Genomic DNA, 17,519 nt, shown 5'->3' with positions numbered 1-17,519 from the left:
ATCGAGAGTATATTTGTGGGGGATAAGCTATAATGCTAAAGACATATTAACACTGAAGTACTCAAACAGCAAGTAGGCTTAAAACCTTCCTAAGAGAACACAGCCAGTTTCTTCTATCAGAAGGATCATTCATTAACTTAGGTCTAGGAGTTATATAAATTAGGTGTTCTTTTTAAATTAACATGCAGCATCGACCAACACCATTTCATACAAACTAAACAAACTGATTGATTATAAAAACCGTTGTTTGAGTTTAACACAAAAATCCTTGGAACACTCTGTTCAATAGTTCAAATTCAAGAGTAAACAAAACTAGAGTACCGTGTTTGTTTGTAATCATTCAACTCCGCAGAAGACGCACTTTGATATTGTGTTTCTCGTTTTTGTTACTGCACAAAAATCTAAAGTTATTTGGTAAAACCATTTGAACAAACCTACCCAGACGAAAAATGTAGCTGCCCCAGCGCTAACGTCACGAATTGCTTCTAAATCTACATCCCCGATGACGTCACACGCTCTCTTCGCTGTAGGGACTTGTATGTTGATGACGTTGCACTGTGCGATGCGACGTTTTAAACCCTCTTTGCCTGTCTTACCCAGCAATGTCTGGACGTTGAGCCATTTCTGCCAAAAGAACTTTCAGTTATTGAGGAATAACGTCTGTGTTTATCGTTTACTTGCATGTATTGCAGGTACGTTCAAATGAAGGATTGAAGGCGTCTACAAGTTTTAATAAAAATATACACAGCAGATACAATCTACACCGTTTGCAACAGATTGGGTATGTTTGCATTTGCACAACAAAATAGTAAACTGACAAAAAGCTGCATTATTGCAAAAAGGAAAAACTTTCTTGATGGTTAGAAAAGAAAGTGAATGATTGTAATATCCTCGGATTGAGAAAACCTCTGTAAGAACAATGTTGTTTTTGTAGACGTGTTCTTTATAAATGATACCATCCACTTGGTGTAGTTGAATAAAGGGCTGTCTTAAAAGTGCTTTGCTCAACCAAACATGTGGGGAATAGAACTATTGCCTATTCATTTGAAGAGCCGAGTGTCTTTCCACTGGGCTATTTGAGTAAACCAGTAAAACGTAGGTTATTTCGGTGCCTGGGGTAGAACTTGATCAACCATGAGCAGAAAATTTCCTTTCGCATGATAAAAAATTAAGCATGTGCATAATAATTGTGGATGAGAAGAAACAACGGGATGTTCAAAAATAACATGGAAAAACAGGTAAAGGATCAGGCATACAAGGTCGGACTGAACGAGGAAGATGAGATGGATAGAGTGAGTTGGAGAAATGGGGTTAAACAATCCCTGCAAAGAAAGAATCAGTCACCTTCACTGGTAACAATAAAACCCAATGTAGATGATGATGAGTAAATGCCGATTAGTTCGATTGCGTTGAACTGTTACGTAAAGCAAATGTATAGGTTACAACATGCCGATGCTTATTTAAAAAAAATAGTCGCCATAATGTAATATTTTAAAGCAGATATGCCGTTTTTGAACCAAAAAATCTTGAAGTTTATTTCACATCGATTTAAGTTATTACGTTGAGCGCTGTATTTAAAGTATTTCAGGTTGCGTCGACCCCGTCACATAAAATAAATGTGGCGCATATTTTCACAAAAGATTTTAAGTCAAAACCATGTCACAAAGGGAAGAACCAAGATTGAGGACGTCAATGCTGCTGCATTTTCTTTTCGAAAAATCAATACGTTTTATATTTTCAATTTCAAATCTTGCGGTTATACGCCGCATATAGCACACCCAAGATAAAACACCATTGATCGTTGAGTTTGACAAAAAATCCTAGTTTGAGAATTTACAGAAAAACCATAAATATATTTGTGATAAAAAGATGTCGGTTTTTGTATTGTTTAATTCACTCGGTAAAACTAATCTTGATCTTAAAAGTGATTACTTTTTTACATGACGTGACAAGTGAAAAGTTCTGAAACTTAGAGTAAAACTAGATATAAGATAATGCAAGGTAACACAGTGTAATGTGAGGGAGCTACTGTAGTTCGAATTTATTATTAGATTAAAAAATACATCAAATATAGGTATTACTTTCTATAACCTATATAGCTTGTTTCAACCTAAAGGGGGTTCATCAGAAGGTCCTAAAAAATATAAAGCAATAAATTGGCTTTTTTGCTTGGCATTAATCACTTTTTGTAGTATTAATAGTATTTATTGTTTGATTAAAAGATATATGTAGATCAACTTTATGAGGTGTATGCTGAATAGTTCATGTTATCCTGGGATTTAGAAAAACGGGATTTCCAACTAGGCTGCGTTAACTGCCAAGAAGAGTGCGTTAAAAAAGCGTTGCCAAATGTTTTTCAAATTTTAAGAAAACCGTTATTTTAAAGTGGTGGTCACACAAATCTAGTCCATTCAAAACTAGATCAAAATTTGAAATTACAGTCTAAAACAACTTGTAATCAACTCATCTTGCAGTGATAGTTACAAAATTATTTGATCTAAAAAGAAAATACAAGTATAAAAGTTATACTTGATTAAGCCTTTGAGACTATAAAAAATTTAAAGAAAAACTACGCTTTAGAATTCTAAAGTATCATGTGTCAGGTGATAAAGGCTGTAATTTATTTCTGGTTATAAGCTCTGTAGGTAGATTGAATTTGCAAACGTCATTACGCTTTGATGAAATTATTGAGATAATAAAAATTACGCAAATATAATTTTAAAATAATTGTTCCTAGGCAAGACTTGACGTACCGCTACTGTGAAATACACTTCAACGGAAATTTTTAAATAAAATCTGGCAACACTTAAATATAACACACCGTCTTCTTGGCAGGTAGTTGGACATCCCGTACTTATAAAAATCCCTGATGTTATCGCAGAAAAGTATCTTTCAAAACTCAATAACTAACTAAAGGCTTTAGGCCAGGAGTGTCCAACCCGTGGCCCGCGGGAAAGTTGTGAATGGCCCACGCGGTATTTTTCGAAATGACACATTATCAATTTAATCGCTTACGTAATTTATGGCGAACTTACATTCCGAGAAATTAGCAATTATTGTTTGCTTTCTTTGCCTGTTACTCTAAGCTCTAGTGCGGGGGTGCACAACTGTTCGAGTTAATTTTATTGCATCACAGTGCACATTGTTACGTATCACATTTTCCAAATTGTTACTTCCACAACCTTTCCACACAATGGTACTCATGCTTCAAGAGTCAATCAGTCAGTAATATTTTTTGCTTCATTGAGATACATCTGGACTCGCGCAAAACGCACTCAGCAATGAAATATCTTCCACACTGAGCAGTGATATAAAAAAGATGTCTCTAAAGAAAAATATCAAAAGATTCAAAGATCGGCAGTGTTGGTGACCTCATTATTCGGCAGCACTTACTTGTGCAAGCAAGTTTTTTGAGGGATGAACCATGTCAGATCCCTTGTGAGATCACTAATTTCTGACAGCCATATGAAAGACTCGCTTCGCAGTGCTATATCGTCCATCTCACCGAATATTGCCTAACTTGTTAGAGAATAACAGTGCCAAACTTCACATTATAAACGTCGACGTGTCGTAGAAACTTTGTTGACTTTACTATGTCTTGGTGTGTCTATTGTTCTTGTAATTGTAAAAAAGGATAATACACATTCCTAAGAATAGAATTTTGGTGTGAGAGTTTTAATTAGAAATTATAAGACAGCCGTTTCTAAGATTACAAATTAGCATTAAACACTCAAGTAGCCCCCCCCAATCATTCGTAAACCACATGTGGCCCTTTGGCCAAAAAAGTTGGACACCCCTGCTTTAAACAAACCAAAACTCAAACTTTAGTCAATTCATGCCTACCGTATCTTCCTTGAAAAATGAGTTTTTTTCAATCAATATGAGACTAAATGTTTTTGAAGAAAAGGCGGTCAACCATAACTCCGTTTCGTTGGAAGAAATGTTAACTATTAAACCAAACTCAAAATCGGCAGCGTTCTATTAGATGTTGCTTATTAGTATCGAATTTAATTTGGATAATTTATAGAAAATAATAACAATAACCATGTTTTTATGTTGCGCCCATTGCAACAAGATACAGTACACTGCGATCACAGATGCGATACAACAGGAAGCAGCGAAGTGACATATAGTCTTCGAGTCAACTGCTCCGCTTATTTTGGCATGCCTTAAAGTGTCTTTGCCGAGACACAGCCCCGTGCTCTGGAGCGGTGTCGAACCGATGTCCTTTTGAACGCCGCGTCGTCTGTTACAGTAAATGTATTTTAATGAACTAAACGGTAACAGACGTACAATTAATCACTGTCGCTTGATGCAAAATCTAGGAGCTATGTGCCAAGCTGTACTTCTCTGCTATAATCACGACAGTGTAAGAAGTAGTCTAATGACCTGCTTTCTAAAAACATGACTGGAGTAAGTTATTGATCTTTCCAGTCGACGTTAGTCCTCACCTTCAAAACTGAAAGACAAGCAAAGTGTGCAACAAGGTCGCTAGCTTAGTTCAGTAAGAAAGTTCGCTTTCCGTAAGACCCGGTGTGGATGGTGTGGCGCCAAGTTGATAAAATTGCAATAAGTTCTTTTTTGACTAAGCGTTGTAGCTTTAGTTTATGAAATCCTTGCATAACAAAAAGCAACAAAGCAATTTTCAAAAAATACGAAATAAACTTTGCGTTGGAAAATTAGGCGCTAATTGAATTAACAATGTCATAATTTTCTAAAGAGGAGAGTGCCATGTAGCAAAATCTATTCAAACTATCTTAAGTAACATGCTTTCAAAATAGTTGCAAAATTTCAGAAAATTGACTTTAAACCTATTTATATTTATAAAAGCTCACAAGGAATGTTTATTGAATAAAAAACAGTATTACTTCTAAGAAAGTACAATCACGTTTTAATTTCATGCAATGAAACTGCTTGTGTTGATTGAAACGGGCTTCAATCAAATTATTAATTTTTGTTCCAGAAATGTTATTACAGCTTGACAAATCCGCTCGTCGTTATTTTGAGAACGTAAATGCCAAGTATAAAAGATCTTTACTTAAAAAAATTTTATATTCGACATTTCAAAAATTAATACGTAAGACAAGATTGCTGTTATTCGTGTATTGAAAAATAGTTTACGGTCAGCATATTATAAATCTAGCGCTACAAAACTCCTTTTTTCGCGGCATAAGCTTCAAGAAAGTATAAATTAGTCATGAAAAGTGATTGATCTCCAGTTTTTCATTCTGTTTCGCTTTGTCCTGATGTTGTGCAATTCAAATAGTAGCGTGCTTCGCAGGCACACGGTAGAAAAAAAAAGATGATTATTGATTTTCAATAAAAATCTGGTGCTTTGAGCAATACATCGAAATACCGTTTTAAAAGAAAGCAGAAGAGATTTAAAAGATATGCCTAGAAAGTACATGTTAAGAAAAAATGACAAACGCAAAGCATAGATGTTTTCATCATATTTATGTTGATTCGCAATTGTTTGTTAACGTAGTAGCAGAAGAGTCTGTGGCAGTCAAGCCCACGTTTTTGAGGAGTGCGTGTGTTTAGAGACTTTTGTATAGTGCATGCCACCGATGGAATCACACACATATGCATGTGAATGTTAGACATCTGAATTCATCTTGCTTTAGATTTTAGTAATGTGACTTAGTTTGTTTTTACTTATGACTTCATTAATGCCCTTGAAAGGACACAAACTCTGTTCGAGATGTTCCACTCTTGAAGAAGAGGAGCAAGAAGATGATGAAAACACGAAGTATTTTTCTCTATCATCGCTCAGTGTAAAAACAAACCAACAGTTTTTGAATGATTGTGATGATGCAACCGCATTCAAAATCTCACGAAAGTCGAGGTATAACACTGTAAGTTAGTTTGTGGTCAGCTTGAGTGTAGTAAAATAGATTTTTATAACTAGTCTAACTAGTAAATTCTTAACGTGTATAGTTGAAGTAAAACATAATGACAATTTTACATTAATTCAAGTGCTTGTGATTTTTATTTGCTGTCCTTTCAACATAATGTTAATATCACAGCAGTTAGAGCATATATAATGTCCTACTTTAACTGTGCTTTCAGACCTACAGTAAGCGCAAACGATCTACCTTCGACTGACAGAAGAAAAAGCACAAGGAGGCAAAGTAGAGTGAAGAGTTTCCCAAATGTGGACCATCAAGAAGCGACAGATGAAGGTAGGCTGAAGAAGAAAAAGTGGATTAAAGGACACTGCAGCTGCCGTGGATGTCGAGGATACAACATTCATATATGCGGAATCAAAAATAATTGCAACTGCAACAAGATCAGTCAATCCATCCAATGCCGAGACTCTTTCACACAAACAGAAGACTCTTTCTGGAATTCAGATCATGATAACTTTTACCATTTTGTTTATCCGTCCGATCACTGGAGTGACGCCACCAGCGAGTCAGTATTTCTAATCGTTTTACAGCGTTTGGCAATCTATAAGAGGAGAAGTGATGATATATTAACAGAAAAATATGAGCTTTCGTTTAGCAAAATAAAAATAAAATATTTGTAAATTGTAGAATAGTTCAAATTTTGTAATTACTAGTAGGCTACTTATTTGCTTAAGGCGCTGCCAAAAAAGCGCTTAAACTGTTGAATATATCTTATTCCGCGAGATACGGAAGTAGAAATATTACCGGAAAAATTACTTTAACACAAAAATAACTTCAGGCAGTGTTTTGAGATTCACAAATAACATTAATTACAAATCAGATAATACCACAATTTTAACGGAAACGATGCCTTTGGGCTGTTATACACAGATAGCAAACAAAATTCTGTTCACTTAATCAATTCGCTAGGATATTGATAAGTTAGAAAGTTTTAGAGATATTTTTTGAATACAGTAATTTTGTTTTTCATATAAACACTACGATGGAGTAAAATATTTTTTTCTTATATTAAAAAACCAGATGTCTTGAAATGGGGTGTATAGGCCTAAAAACAACTTTCAAAGTAATTTTGGTCACCTGCAACCTGTGCCTAGGTGGCTAAATGCCCCGAAAGGTCATGTGACCTTTGAAATCAGCAAAAAATTTCATAACTTGAACACTGGTTATACGCTAAAAAGCTAGTTTTTAGCTTAAAATGCTCAGAAGGTCTTTGTTTACATCTTCTATACAACATTTCCTTCTAAATATATCACATCGATCACAAATTCGCACAAACACATTTTTCCTGAAACATCAAAGTCGAAGCAAAGAAAAACATTGTAGCCTATACCCTATGGAGGTGTGCAATGTGCATAACTGCATATACCAGTCTATTCTATACCATTCCTAAGCCAGTACAATAATATATCTATTCAACTACTATGCACTTACTATGTTACACTGAATAAAAAACGAAAATTGGGTTGCTTTACAACTTGTGCATGGTCACTGATTCATGCTACTTAATAAGTTTGCGGATCAGTTCAACGCAACACCCACATTTAGAGGATGTGTGTTACTCAATTTGGTACTCACTGGCTAAGACAAATGGTGTTTAGCTAAAATTTATTTCAAGTTCCATGTTTTCATTATCTGGTCATTATTTTTCATTGTTTATCATCACTATATTTGTGGTTAATACATTAATGTCATGTTGGGGTCACTAGATACTATGGCTTGCTACTTCTTGAAGGAGTAGAATTAAACCATCTATCCTGGTTGATGCTTGGTATATTTCGTTTTTATGTGTCACAAAAAAGCCCATCATCAGCTTTGAGTACCGTACCGTACATTAGAAGAATATGCAAAATATGCAATAAGATTTTTTCCAGTTGGTTTCAAATCAAATAACAAGATTACTGATAGATAAGTGATATGAAAAAAGTTTTTTTTTTCATTCTACTCATATAAATACTTAACGATTTCTGCCATTTAGCAGTAAAACTGCAAAGCTGTCTCCTATATTTCTTCAATAACTCAAAAGCCCAAGATTTACGAAAAAGATAAAGCTTGTGTTTATTAAAAAACATGTGTGCAGGTCAGACATAAGCGTGTTTTCCAGTGATGGAAACATCAACTCAAGTGACTCACTTGACTCTACAGAAAATTATAATTATTGCTGCACTTCAAAGCCTGGCCTAAACGCTGGTGAGTGATGTAAAACGTAAATTTAATTATTTTGTCGGTAATAAAGGTGCAATAAACTATTCGAAACATTGCCATAAAATCTCTAGTAACAAAATTTACATAACCCACAGTACTAAGCTTCTAACTTTCAATTAGGCCCAATCCTCATCAAAAACGTCAGAGGAATTGTCGACTCTTGCGTACGGTAGTTTACTCATTGAAAGTAGTTTTACTTATTTTGGAATTATATTTATTATGTTATCTTATATACGACTTAACATGGCCAAAATACATAGCAATCTACGTTCGAATGCTGTCAAGATCTGGCTGAAACATCTAAAAGAGATGAGATGCAAATACCATATACAGCTACGACTACTGCTAATATGCCTTTTTGACAGTTGCTATCTGCCACCCTTTAATCGATTTTCTTAACTTCTCTAGATTCACAATATAACGCAACCAACAAGACCAAACACACATGTCAACACTATCGCTGTACTTCTGGAAGGATTCCTTCAATAAGGTAAGATTGTGAAAATTGGGAAGCAAAGAAAATGTCAGGCAATTTTAACATACAGTAGAAATTACCTGCGGTATTTACTATTTATTACTTTTGAAGATTAAATTAAACATGTTATCTCCTTTTCAAGTCTAAAACTATGAACATAAAACGTTACTTCACTGGTTTATAGCCATTTAGCATATGGCTTCAGAGCCTCACAAGCAAGCAGCATTTTGCATATACTACTGGTATCACGACGCGCGGCATCTGTTGAATGCAAGCAAGTCTGCCTCACCAGGACATAGGATCACATTTTGAAAAGCTGATAATTTCTTTACGTGGTTGTGTACATCTACTAACCTATAAACTACTTTCTTTGGATAGTATAATAGGCTACACAGATATAGGCTATTTCATTTGATTTGTTCGAATCAAAAGTTAAATAAAATATAAGGTTACATACAACAAAAAAAGTCGAATGCACACAAAACTATTAGTGACGCTTTAAGGTTGCAAATTTTTATCTAGATCAGTCACGTGAAATTGTTACCCAGTTGTATTTTGTTAAATTACAACTATTAAGAGTTATTAAACATTAATTCTTATCATTAATAATAATGCACGTCCAGACCATGACATAGTTCAAAGAAAATGAAGGGGTGTACCAGCAAACATCTATAGGATTGGCCCATGATACAAGAGAAGGATCCCCAGAGGATACAAACTGATATGAATGAATCAACAAGTGAATAAAAAAATAACAGTTAACCTCTCAAGTACATGTAGCTCCACACAGAGTGAAATTTACATGCCTTTTGACTCTTTTTTATTTCTTTAAAAGTATTATTGACTCAAAAAGAATGTCTAAAAAGACATTACGAAAAGTAACTACGGACAAAGGCCAGTGTTTCGATCTTCAGATCTCTTCAGCGTAGTAAAGTGAAAGTAGAAAGTTGTCTTGAAGCGTTGGTTGAGGTGATGATTTGAAACTTGAGTGATTGTTGTGAGACAATGAGACTGGATTTAAGTTTTAAATTTGAACCTCAGCGAAACGTAGTTTTACAGCCTGTTAAAAGGTGTGATTTTTTTAAAAGAATTTGTGCTAAGAAATGGCAGGAATTTGTTAAAAATAAAAACTAGAAAAAAAGACAAGAATTTGCAACTGAGCTAGGACAAAACAATCATCTGAGATGGATCTAAAATACAAGAAATTAGATTCTAGCGGCACATATAAGTATAAAAATTCAAAGAAAATGAAGGGGTGTACCAGCAAACATCTATAGGATTGGCCCATGATACAAGAGAAGGATCCCCAGAGGATACAAACTGATATGAATGAATCAACAAGTGAATAAAAAAATAACAGTTAACCTCTCAAGTACATGTAGCTCCACACAGAGTGAAATTTACATGCCTTTTGACTCTTTTTTATTTCTTTAAAAGTATTATTGACTCAAAAAGAATGTCTAAAAAGACATTACGAAAAGTAACTACGGACAAAGGCCAGTGTTTCGATCTTCAGATCTCTTCAGCGTAGTAAAGTGAAAGTAGAAAGTTGTCTTGAAGCGTTGGTTGAGGTGATGATTTGAAACTTGAGTGATTGTTGTGAGACAATGAGACTGGATTTAAGTTTTAAATTTGAACCTCAGCGAAACGTAGTTTTACAGCCTGTTAAAAGGTGTGATTTTTTTAAAAGAATTTGTGCTAAGAAATGGCAGGAATTTGTTAAAAATAAAAACTAGAAAAAAAGACAAGAATTTGCAACTGAGCTAGGACAAAACAATCATCTGAGATGGTTGACATGACATAGTTGTTTGGAAATATTTTCTTAATTTATCACAGCCATTGCGGCCAATATACACAGACCATACCAACTTACAAGTTTCAAATTGCACTGGAGGCCGATCTGTTAGCAGCCAAAATCACTCGTATAAGTTGAGTTTAAATTAGTTAATAGATATACAGTAGTCTATGGTAGTTAATAGATATAGTAGTTAATAGATATATAGTAGATATAGCCTACAGTACAGTAGTAGTCTCCAAACCCATGGAAGGTCCTGCTATTATGAAAGAAGAAGTAAGAATCGCTATGAACAAAACAAAACATGGAAGAGCAGTTGGACCAGATAATATCTCAATTGAAATTATCGAAGCTTTAGATGAGTGGGGTTTAGACCTAACCACTGAGATCTTAAATCATATTTATGACACCGGAAACATCCCTAGTGATATGGTACGTTCCATATTCATAGCTTTACCAAAGAAAACTGGAGCAACAGAATGCTCACTCCACAGAACAATTAGCCTTATGAGTCACCTAACAAAGATCCTACTCCGAATCGTGATGATGAGATTGAGACCAAAACTAAAACCGGAAATTTCAACAGCACAGTTTGGATTTGTCCCAGACAAAGGGACCGGAAATGGAATTTTTACATTAAAAATGTTAACAGAGAGATGTATAGAAAAGAACAAGGATCTTTATCTATGTTTCATAGACTTTTCTAAAGCTTTTGATAAGGTTCAACATGCCAAATTATTCCATATACTGCATTCTTTAGATATCGACGGTAAAGACCTCAGAGTCATACGAAACCTCTATTGGGAACAAACGGCTGCAATACGTATAAATAACGATCTTAGCGAATTCAAACCGATACAACGTGGCGTCAGACAAGGATGTGTCCTATCTCCAGACTATTTCAACGTTTACAGTGAGATGATTTTGAGAGACATCGAAAATATGAATGGAGTAAAGGTTGGAGGACAAAATATAACAAACTTGAGATACGCTGATGATACAGTCTTGATAGCAGAATCTGCAAACAATCTACAGGACTTATTAAATTCTGTTGTCAATAACAGTAAAGCAATGGGTTTAGAGTTAAATTCAAGAAAAACAGAATGCATGACGGTATCAAAAAAGAAAACTTATCCAAATTGCAACCTAACACTCAATGGTGTTACAGTGAAACAAGTTGATAAATTTAAATATCTTGGATACATTGTAACTTCCGATGGCAGAAGTGACACTGAAATTAAAAAGAGAATCGCCATAGCAAAGGATACTTTCAGTAAAATGAGCACAGTCTTCAGGAATCGCAACATGACAATAAAGACCAAAATTAAAGTTTTAAAAGCATATGTAGAATCAATTCTAACCTACGGATGTGAATGCTGGACAATAAGTAAAGATATGAAGAAAAGACTAGAGGCTGCTGAGATGTGGTTTCTCAGAAGGATGTTGAGGATATCTTGGACTGAAAAGAAGAGTAATGACGAAGTTGAAAATTGGCAAAAGTAGAAAGGAGATTAATAACAACAGTTAGGCGCCGGTTGCAATTTGTAGGTCATATTCACAGACATGGAGATTTGGAAAAATTATCTCTATTGGGGATGATACAGGAAAAAGAAGCAGAGGTCGACAAAGATTAACTTATTTAAACAGCTTGAATCAATGGGCCACAAACACAACAGTTAAAACGAACGATTTTACACGAATGGCAAATGACAGAGAAGCTTGGAAGACCATGATCGCCAACGTCTGTATCAGATCAGGCACATAATCATCATCATCATACAGTAGTCTCAAAACTATCATTTCAAAAGGATATGAAGAAAATCTAGGTTAAAGTTCAAATTGTAAATTACATGTTCACCCTGCAGTCCGCACGTTGGCAAGACCTGTATACTGTATATAGGTCGCCATGATCACAACTTAAAATCACATCGTGGTAATGTTTATGTTTAGACATGTTTTTTGTGGACAGAATATTCTCAAAAATTATTTTAAACATCTTCGTAGAAACGGTCAAGTCTTACAGTAAAACAGCTTTTACATATTTTGTTTAAGTTGAGATAAAAATCTAAATTTTGATTTTGTTTCAAGCTACACCGACCTGACTGTAAATCAACAAAGTCTCAAGTCAAAAAGACCAAGATCTTGTTGCTGGCTGCTGCCAACGGAGGTGTGTTACTTCATCAGCACATAGCAGAACATTATATTTTCAAGTAGCAATAACGACCCAAGTGGTTTGCAGCACGTTAGCCAGGGATTCAAAATCGCATCAATTTCATAACAACACATAATTTTCATTAAAAAATGTTTTACGAGACAGTTTAGTAATATAGGCATAAAATACTTTTCAATGGAATACGTGACACACTAAATTCACAGTTACGCCTAAACCCTACAAGATGTATGAGCAATGCCACCTAAAAACAGCTCAGTAAGCAGAAGAATCGATGACATGGGGTAAGATATTGAATAACTTATTGAGAAGTTGAAATCACAAAAGTTCTCAATACAAATCAATAAATGTATATACAATACAGAAAAGTGAAGCAGTATTTATTACAAAAACTCCTACTGTTGAGCACTTGGAAAATTATGATGATAAAAGACTTCAATGATAAATTTCATGATTTGAAAGCGATGTAGTTCTCCTCTTGGTTGAATTAATCATTTTTAGTAGAGTTATTAGCAGTATCAGAAAAATACCGATAGAAATTGTGTAAGATACAGCAAAATGAATCCATAAAAACTTTTTTCAAGATCAAAGGAACCTCGATCTGGCGAACCGAGGAATTCGAAAATAAATATCTTTGCTTGAGTACGTCGACCAAGCAAAAACTGATGTCATCCGTCAACTTATTTAGTCAAATGTGGGTTCAATGTTTTTATATGCTAGCTGCATCTAAACTCTAAAAACATCAAACAAGGCGCTTTAAAGAGTGAAATTAACTAAACTAAAATCACAAACCGTGTGGAGGTATAGGCCTACTAGCACTCCAGGATGTTCCAGCTAAGCATCTCAGAAAGTTGTTGCGTGTTGATAGCTTAGCATGGAGGGCTTCAGCGTGTTGTTTATAGGTCAATTGCCGATCGAGCTTCACTCCTAGGTAAGTGGGGCATGGGTTGTGTGGTAAAGAGTTTCTATTAAGACCGATAATTGGCGCGTGGATTCCATGTTGCACAGGTGAAAAGGTGTGACGATAGTCTTTGCCAGGCTTAATTTCAACCTCCACAAACTCAGATGATCTGCGATTTGGGCGATGTCGTCTGTGAGGGATTTCTCTACCACATGCCAGTACTTGTTACAGTAGAATGGAATAGTGCCAGGTGAACAGCATAGCCGTACTGTCGTGACGTAGTTTTGGCATGTCACTGATGTAGATGTCCCGGCTGTACTGCCTATCATTGGTCTTCAGCAAGAAGGTCTGATTCGCCAGAATATTTGTGAAAAATTGCACTACATTTTTGTCTGGGATCATGCAAAGGAGCTCAAATGTTAACCCTTGGTGCTACAGTGTCACAAGCAGCAGTGAGGTCCACCAAGATTAGTCCTGCCTTGTTGCCCTTCTCGAAACTTTCCTCAATATCCTCGGTCTGCTGGACTGCTTGATGAGTAGTGCAGCATCCGTGCCGAAATCTAGCTTGTTCTTTAGGCAGCTGAGGATCAACAACTGGTTCGAGTCTAGTTAACAGGAACCGTTCCAGGATCTTATATGGGACGCAGAATAGTGATATCGGGCGATAGCTCTTGGGATCATCAGTTGGCTTGTTTGATTTAAGTAGTGTCACTAGTCACTACAGTGGCTTTTTTCCAGATTTTTGGTATAGCCTGTAAGGTTAGGCAAGCAGAATAGAAGCTTTTCCATCATGCCAAATATTTGGTGCCACAGTGCTTAAGAAATTCTGGGGGGATGTTATCAGTCCCTTAAGCAGTAAGCAAAAAACAGTTTTTTGTTTCACATTAAGTGGATCTGGTCGGTTGTGAGGTTTTTTAAAAGTGGGGCTTAGGTCAAGAAAGGTTGAGAGCCACCGCTCTACCAGGTCTAACAAAAATAATAAAATTTATTTCCTATTTTTACTAGGAAGATTATTGTCGTTCAGCAAGCATTTCTATGCCAACCAAACGGAACCGCAACATTCATCAGAGCATGCCAGCTATAAGCTATTCTGGTGGCAAAGCAGACAATTCTTACATCTCATGCGCTGAGGTAACTTTTATTTTCATAATCACAGACTGAGACTGTTCACCAAGCATTCATTAAAAAATTTTTGCCTTCTTCTGGTAGCTAAAGACGAGGCTACAAAACGTAGAAAATGATAATGAGTTAAATTCTGAGGTATTAACGACTGACTTCATAATGTAATTAACAAATAGATCTTGCTCTGTCAAGGAATAAAACGTTGACTGCATACCGCAGACAAATACTATCACATGAAGAAGAAATTAATAAACTGACAGGCTCCAAAGTTTAAAAATCTGAAATTCTGAGTTTCAACTTGCATTTCTGAGAGCAGGAAGTGAGATTTGCACAACAACGATGGTAGCGAAAGACCAAGAGGTAACCAAAGTCAGCTGCCACCCATACGTATAATCAAACAAATCTTACAAGACTTCCAAGATAGCAAAATCGGCAATGATTTAACGTCTGCAGACGTAAGAACAAAATTAAACACAGACAACCGATAACAATAAAATAACAAAACAAGGCAGCACAAAACGTAAAGACTTTGTGGTGTGGTTATTGTATGAATTCTTTAAAAAATATTTGCATTTAAATTTGAAAGTATTGTAAGATGTTTCTCTTATTTCATTTCTTTTAAATGTTTTGTCTTCTCTAGTGGCTTCCCAATGTTACTGAATAACGTCCTTAGTTAATCATACTTTTTTGTTAGTCTTGGAATGATGGCGTTACTGAAATTCAGCAATACCTCACCAAAATTATCATTTAGGACATGTTTCAATCATGCATCTAAAACATGGTGTTGGCATGCAATGACAACAAGTCTTTCTAGTCCAATAGTTTTAAAGCGTTTCTGCAGACGTGTGACCACACCAAGACGTTTTTCGGTGTGTTTGCTACAATTGCATCAGATACAATTATTTTTGTTGATGACCAGATCATAATCATCGAACATAGTTTTATATTGTTTAATTTTTTTCTATCTTTTCCATTTACTCGTTCAATAACAGCAAGTCTGATTTTCCTTTTTTCTTTCTTTAAAAGTACTAGACTACCCGATATTTTTTCTTTTGTATGGTCTTTTCATCAAAATGCAAACACCAGTGCTCATTTTTTTAAGCTGTCCATGAACTTTGTTTTTAATCCTTTTCCTTTTTTCATCACAGCTCGTGTAAATACCACTTTGAGTTGAAGTGGGTATGGAAATACCACTTTCTGACAAGATTTTGAAAACTGAGGACTTTTCTTGTAGTATACTTAACTTTTCTATGCTCACTAAACGCTCAGCAAACTTTTTTTAGGGGGAGATGGCATTTCAAATGTTGTACGACCACTGGAACACTGTTTTTCTCTTCTCTTTCATATTCTTCACGACCACTGGAACACTGTTTTTCTCTTCTCTTGCATACTCTTCACGACCACTGGAACACTGTTTTTCTTCCACATAGTACTCAATTTTTGACATATCTTCCCTGTTGCCATCTACAAACTCTTCTGTGACTCTAACTTTCCTTTCCTAGATAAATTCCTTTTTATATTTTGTTGTGGTGCAAACGTATATTTCCCCTTTAATTGACATCCGCAGCGCATAAAGCTGTTTGTCTTCTTGGCAGAGTCATTCCCTTCTCATCAGCTATATTGAGCAATTTAGTGAAATCACACTTTCACAGGTCGTCGGTTAGGTCTTTCATACATTTCAATTACCTTCTCAGTTTTTCTTTAAACAGTTGATTTATCTTGTTCAATTGGCAAATTCAGCGTATTCCATAATTGTTTCACTTCATCCACTAGCAGCACAATTCTCTTCATTTACTTTTCACACATGAAGATAAAGTTTTGTATCCATCCAAGATACATTGTTCCTTTGAAATTTTTAGAATTTGATTGAGAGTATCCATAGCTGTAGCCTATGCTTTATCGACGTCTTATCTTCCTGGAACCGCATTAAACTTGAAGGCTAAATTTCCATCATCTTTTCGGAAAAAGGTGCATTCTTTGAAAATTTTTGCTCTCAAGTTGAATGTATTATAGAAAAAGTTAAAATAACTTCCTTCAATATATCATCATACAATGAGTTAATCTATGTAATAATATTGTTTGAGATGTTTAGCTCTTAAGTTTAAAATACTGTGGAGTGGAAACCGTTAATACACACTTACTTCAACATAACATTAACGTGTAATGAGATGAAAACTTTTTCAATACGAAGGATGACGTTTTTACTTGTTAAGCTCGATTACTGATGTTTTCTTTCAAACCATGAAAAATCTCCACTTACGACAGCATGGGGTATAAAAAAATTTCAAAAACATTTTTAATAGCCTCTAGTGCTCATATATAAAAAGCTTCTGTAATTATGAAATTGAAAAAAGGTTTTAAGCAACACGTGATGGTTGCATACACGGGACAGATTATATATTTTCTGAGCTCTCAAAGTCATTCCATCAGAAAGCAAAATATGTTCTTATGTTTTCGTTATATCTACGACTAATTACGCTTTTATAACCTATGAATCTTGTTTAATGCTTTTTCATTTATGAATAATGACAATCTGTCCAAAGAAGATGGATTAATTCCTATGGCAAGAACACAATCCCAACGAAACAATGCATTATCGAAAATCGTATCGATCAATCACTGTATAGGTCAAACATAAGATGTCTAATTCTGATGAAGTGGTTAGAATGCTGCCTCGGGTCAGCAAATTTAGACATCCAATGTTTGACCTTGCAATCTTACTGAATATTGTCTTAAACTGAACGATGGGAAAGCAGAAACATCAAAGTTGCATAATGGCAGTTGACGATGAAAAGAACAAGTAGAGGCAGTTGTTTTGGCACACTAAGCTGCTCAATACCATGCTTATACAACAGCACTGTGAAGAAGATCAATTTTCGTTTTTCTTCACAAGCTTGTCAATATTTTAGTTTATATTTAAATGGCACGGTCATATATCAAACTAG

At 35.2% G+C, this 17,519-nt stretch overlaps 1 protein-coding gene across 2 annotated transcripts in view; it reads right to left on the bottom strand.

The window, feature by feature from the left end:
* The window catches only part of LOC145765150 (uncharacterized), a 66,128-nt gene that overhangs the window by 3,672 nt on the left and 44,937 nt on the right, over positions 1-17,519 (bottom strand). The window contains exon 12 of one of the 2 annotated variants that reach the window (XM_082576924.1): positions 439-624. In XM_082576924.1, the coding sequence (XP_082433050.1) occupies positions 439-624 (186 nt within the window). Of the gene's footprint in view, positions 1-438; positions 625-6,384; positions 6,451-17,519 lie in introns of those variants that run through there. The other variant, XM_082576925.1, reaches the window with a different exon arrangement.

The sequence above is a fragment of the Aplidium turbinatum genome, chromosome 2, assembly GCF_918807975.1.
Source record: "Aplidium turbinatum chromosome 2, kaAplTurb1.1, whole genome shotgun sequence".
In the NCBI taxonomy this organism is placed as follows: Eukaryota; Metazoa; Chordata; class Ascidiacea; order Aplousobranchia; family Polyclinidae; genus Aplidium; species Aplidium turbinatum.
The sequence above is the reverse complement of the archived record's forward strand: the minus strand, read 5'-3'. Positions and strand labels throughout refer to the sequence as shown.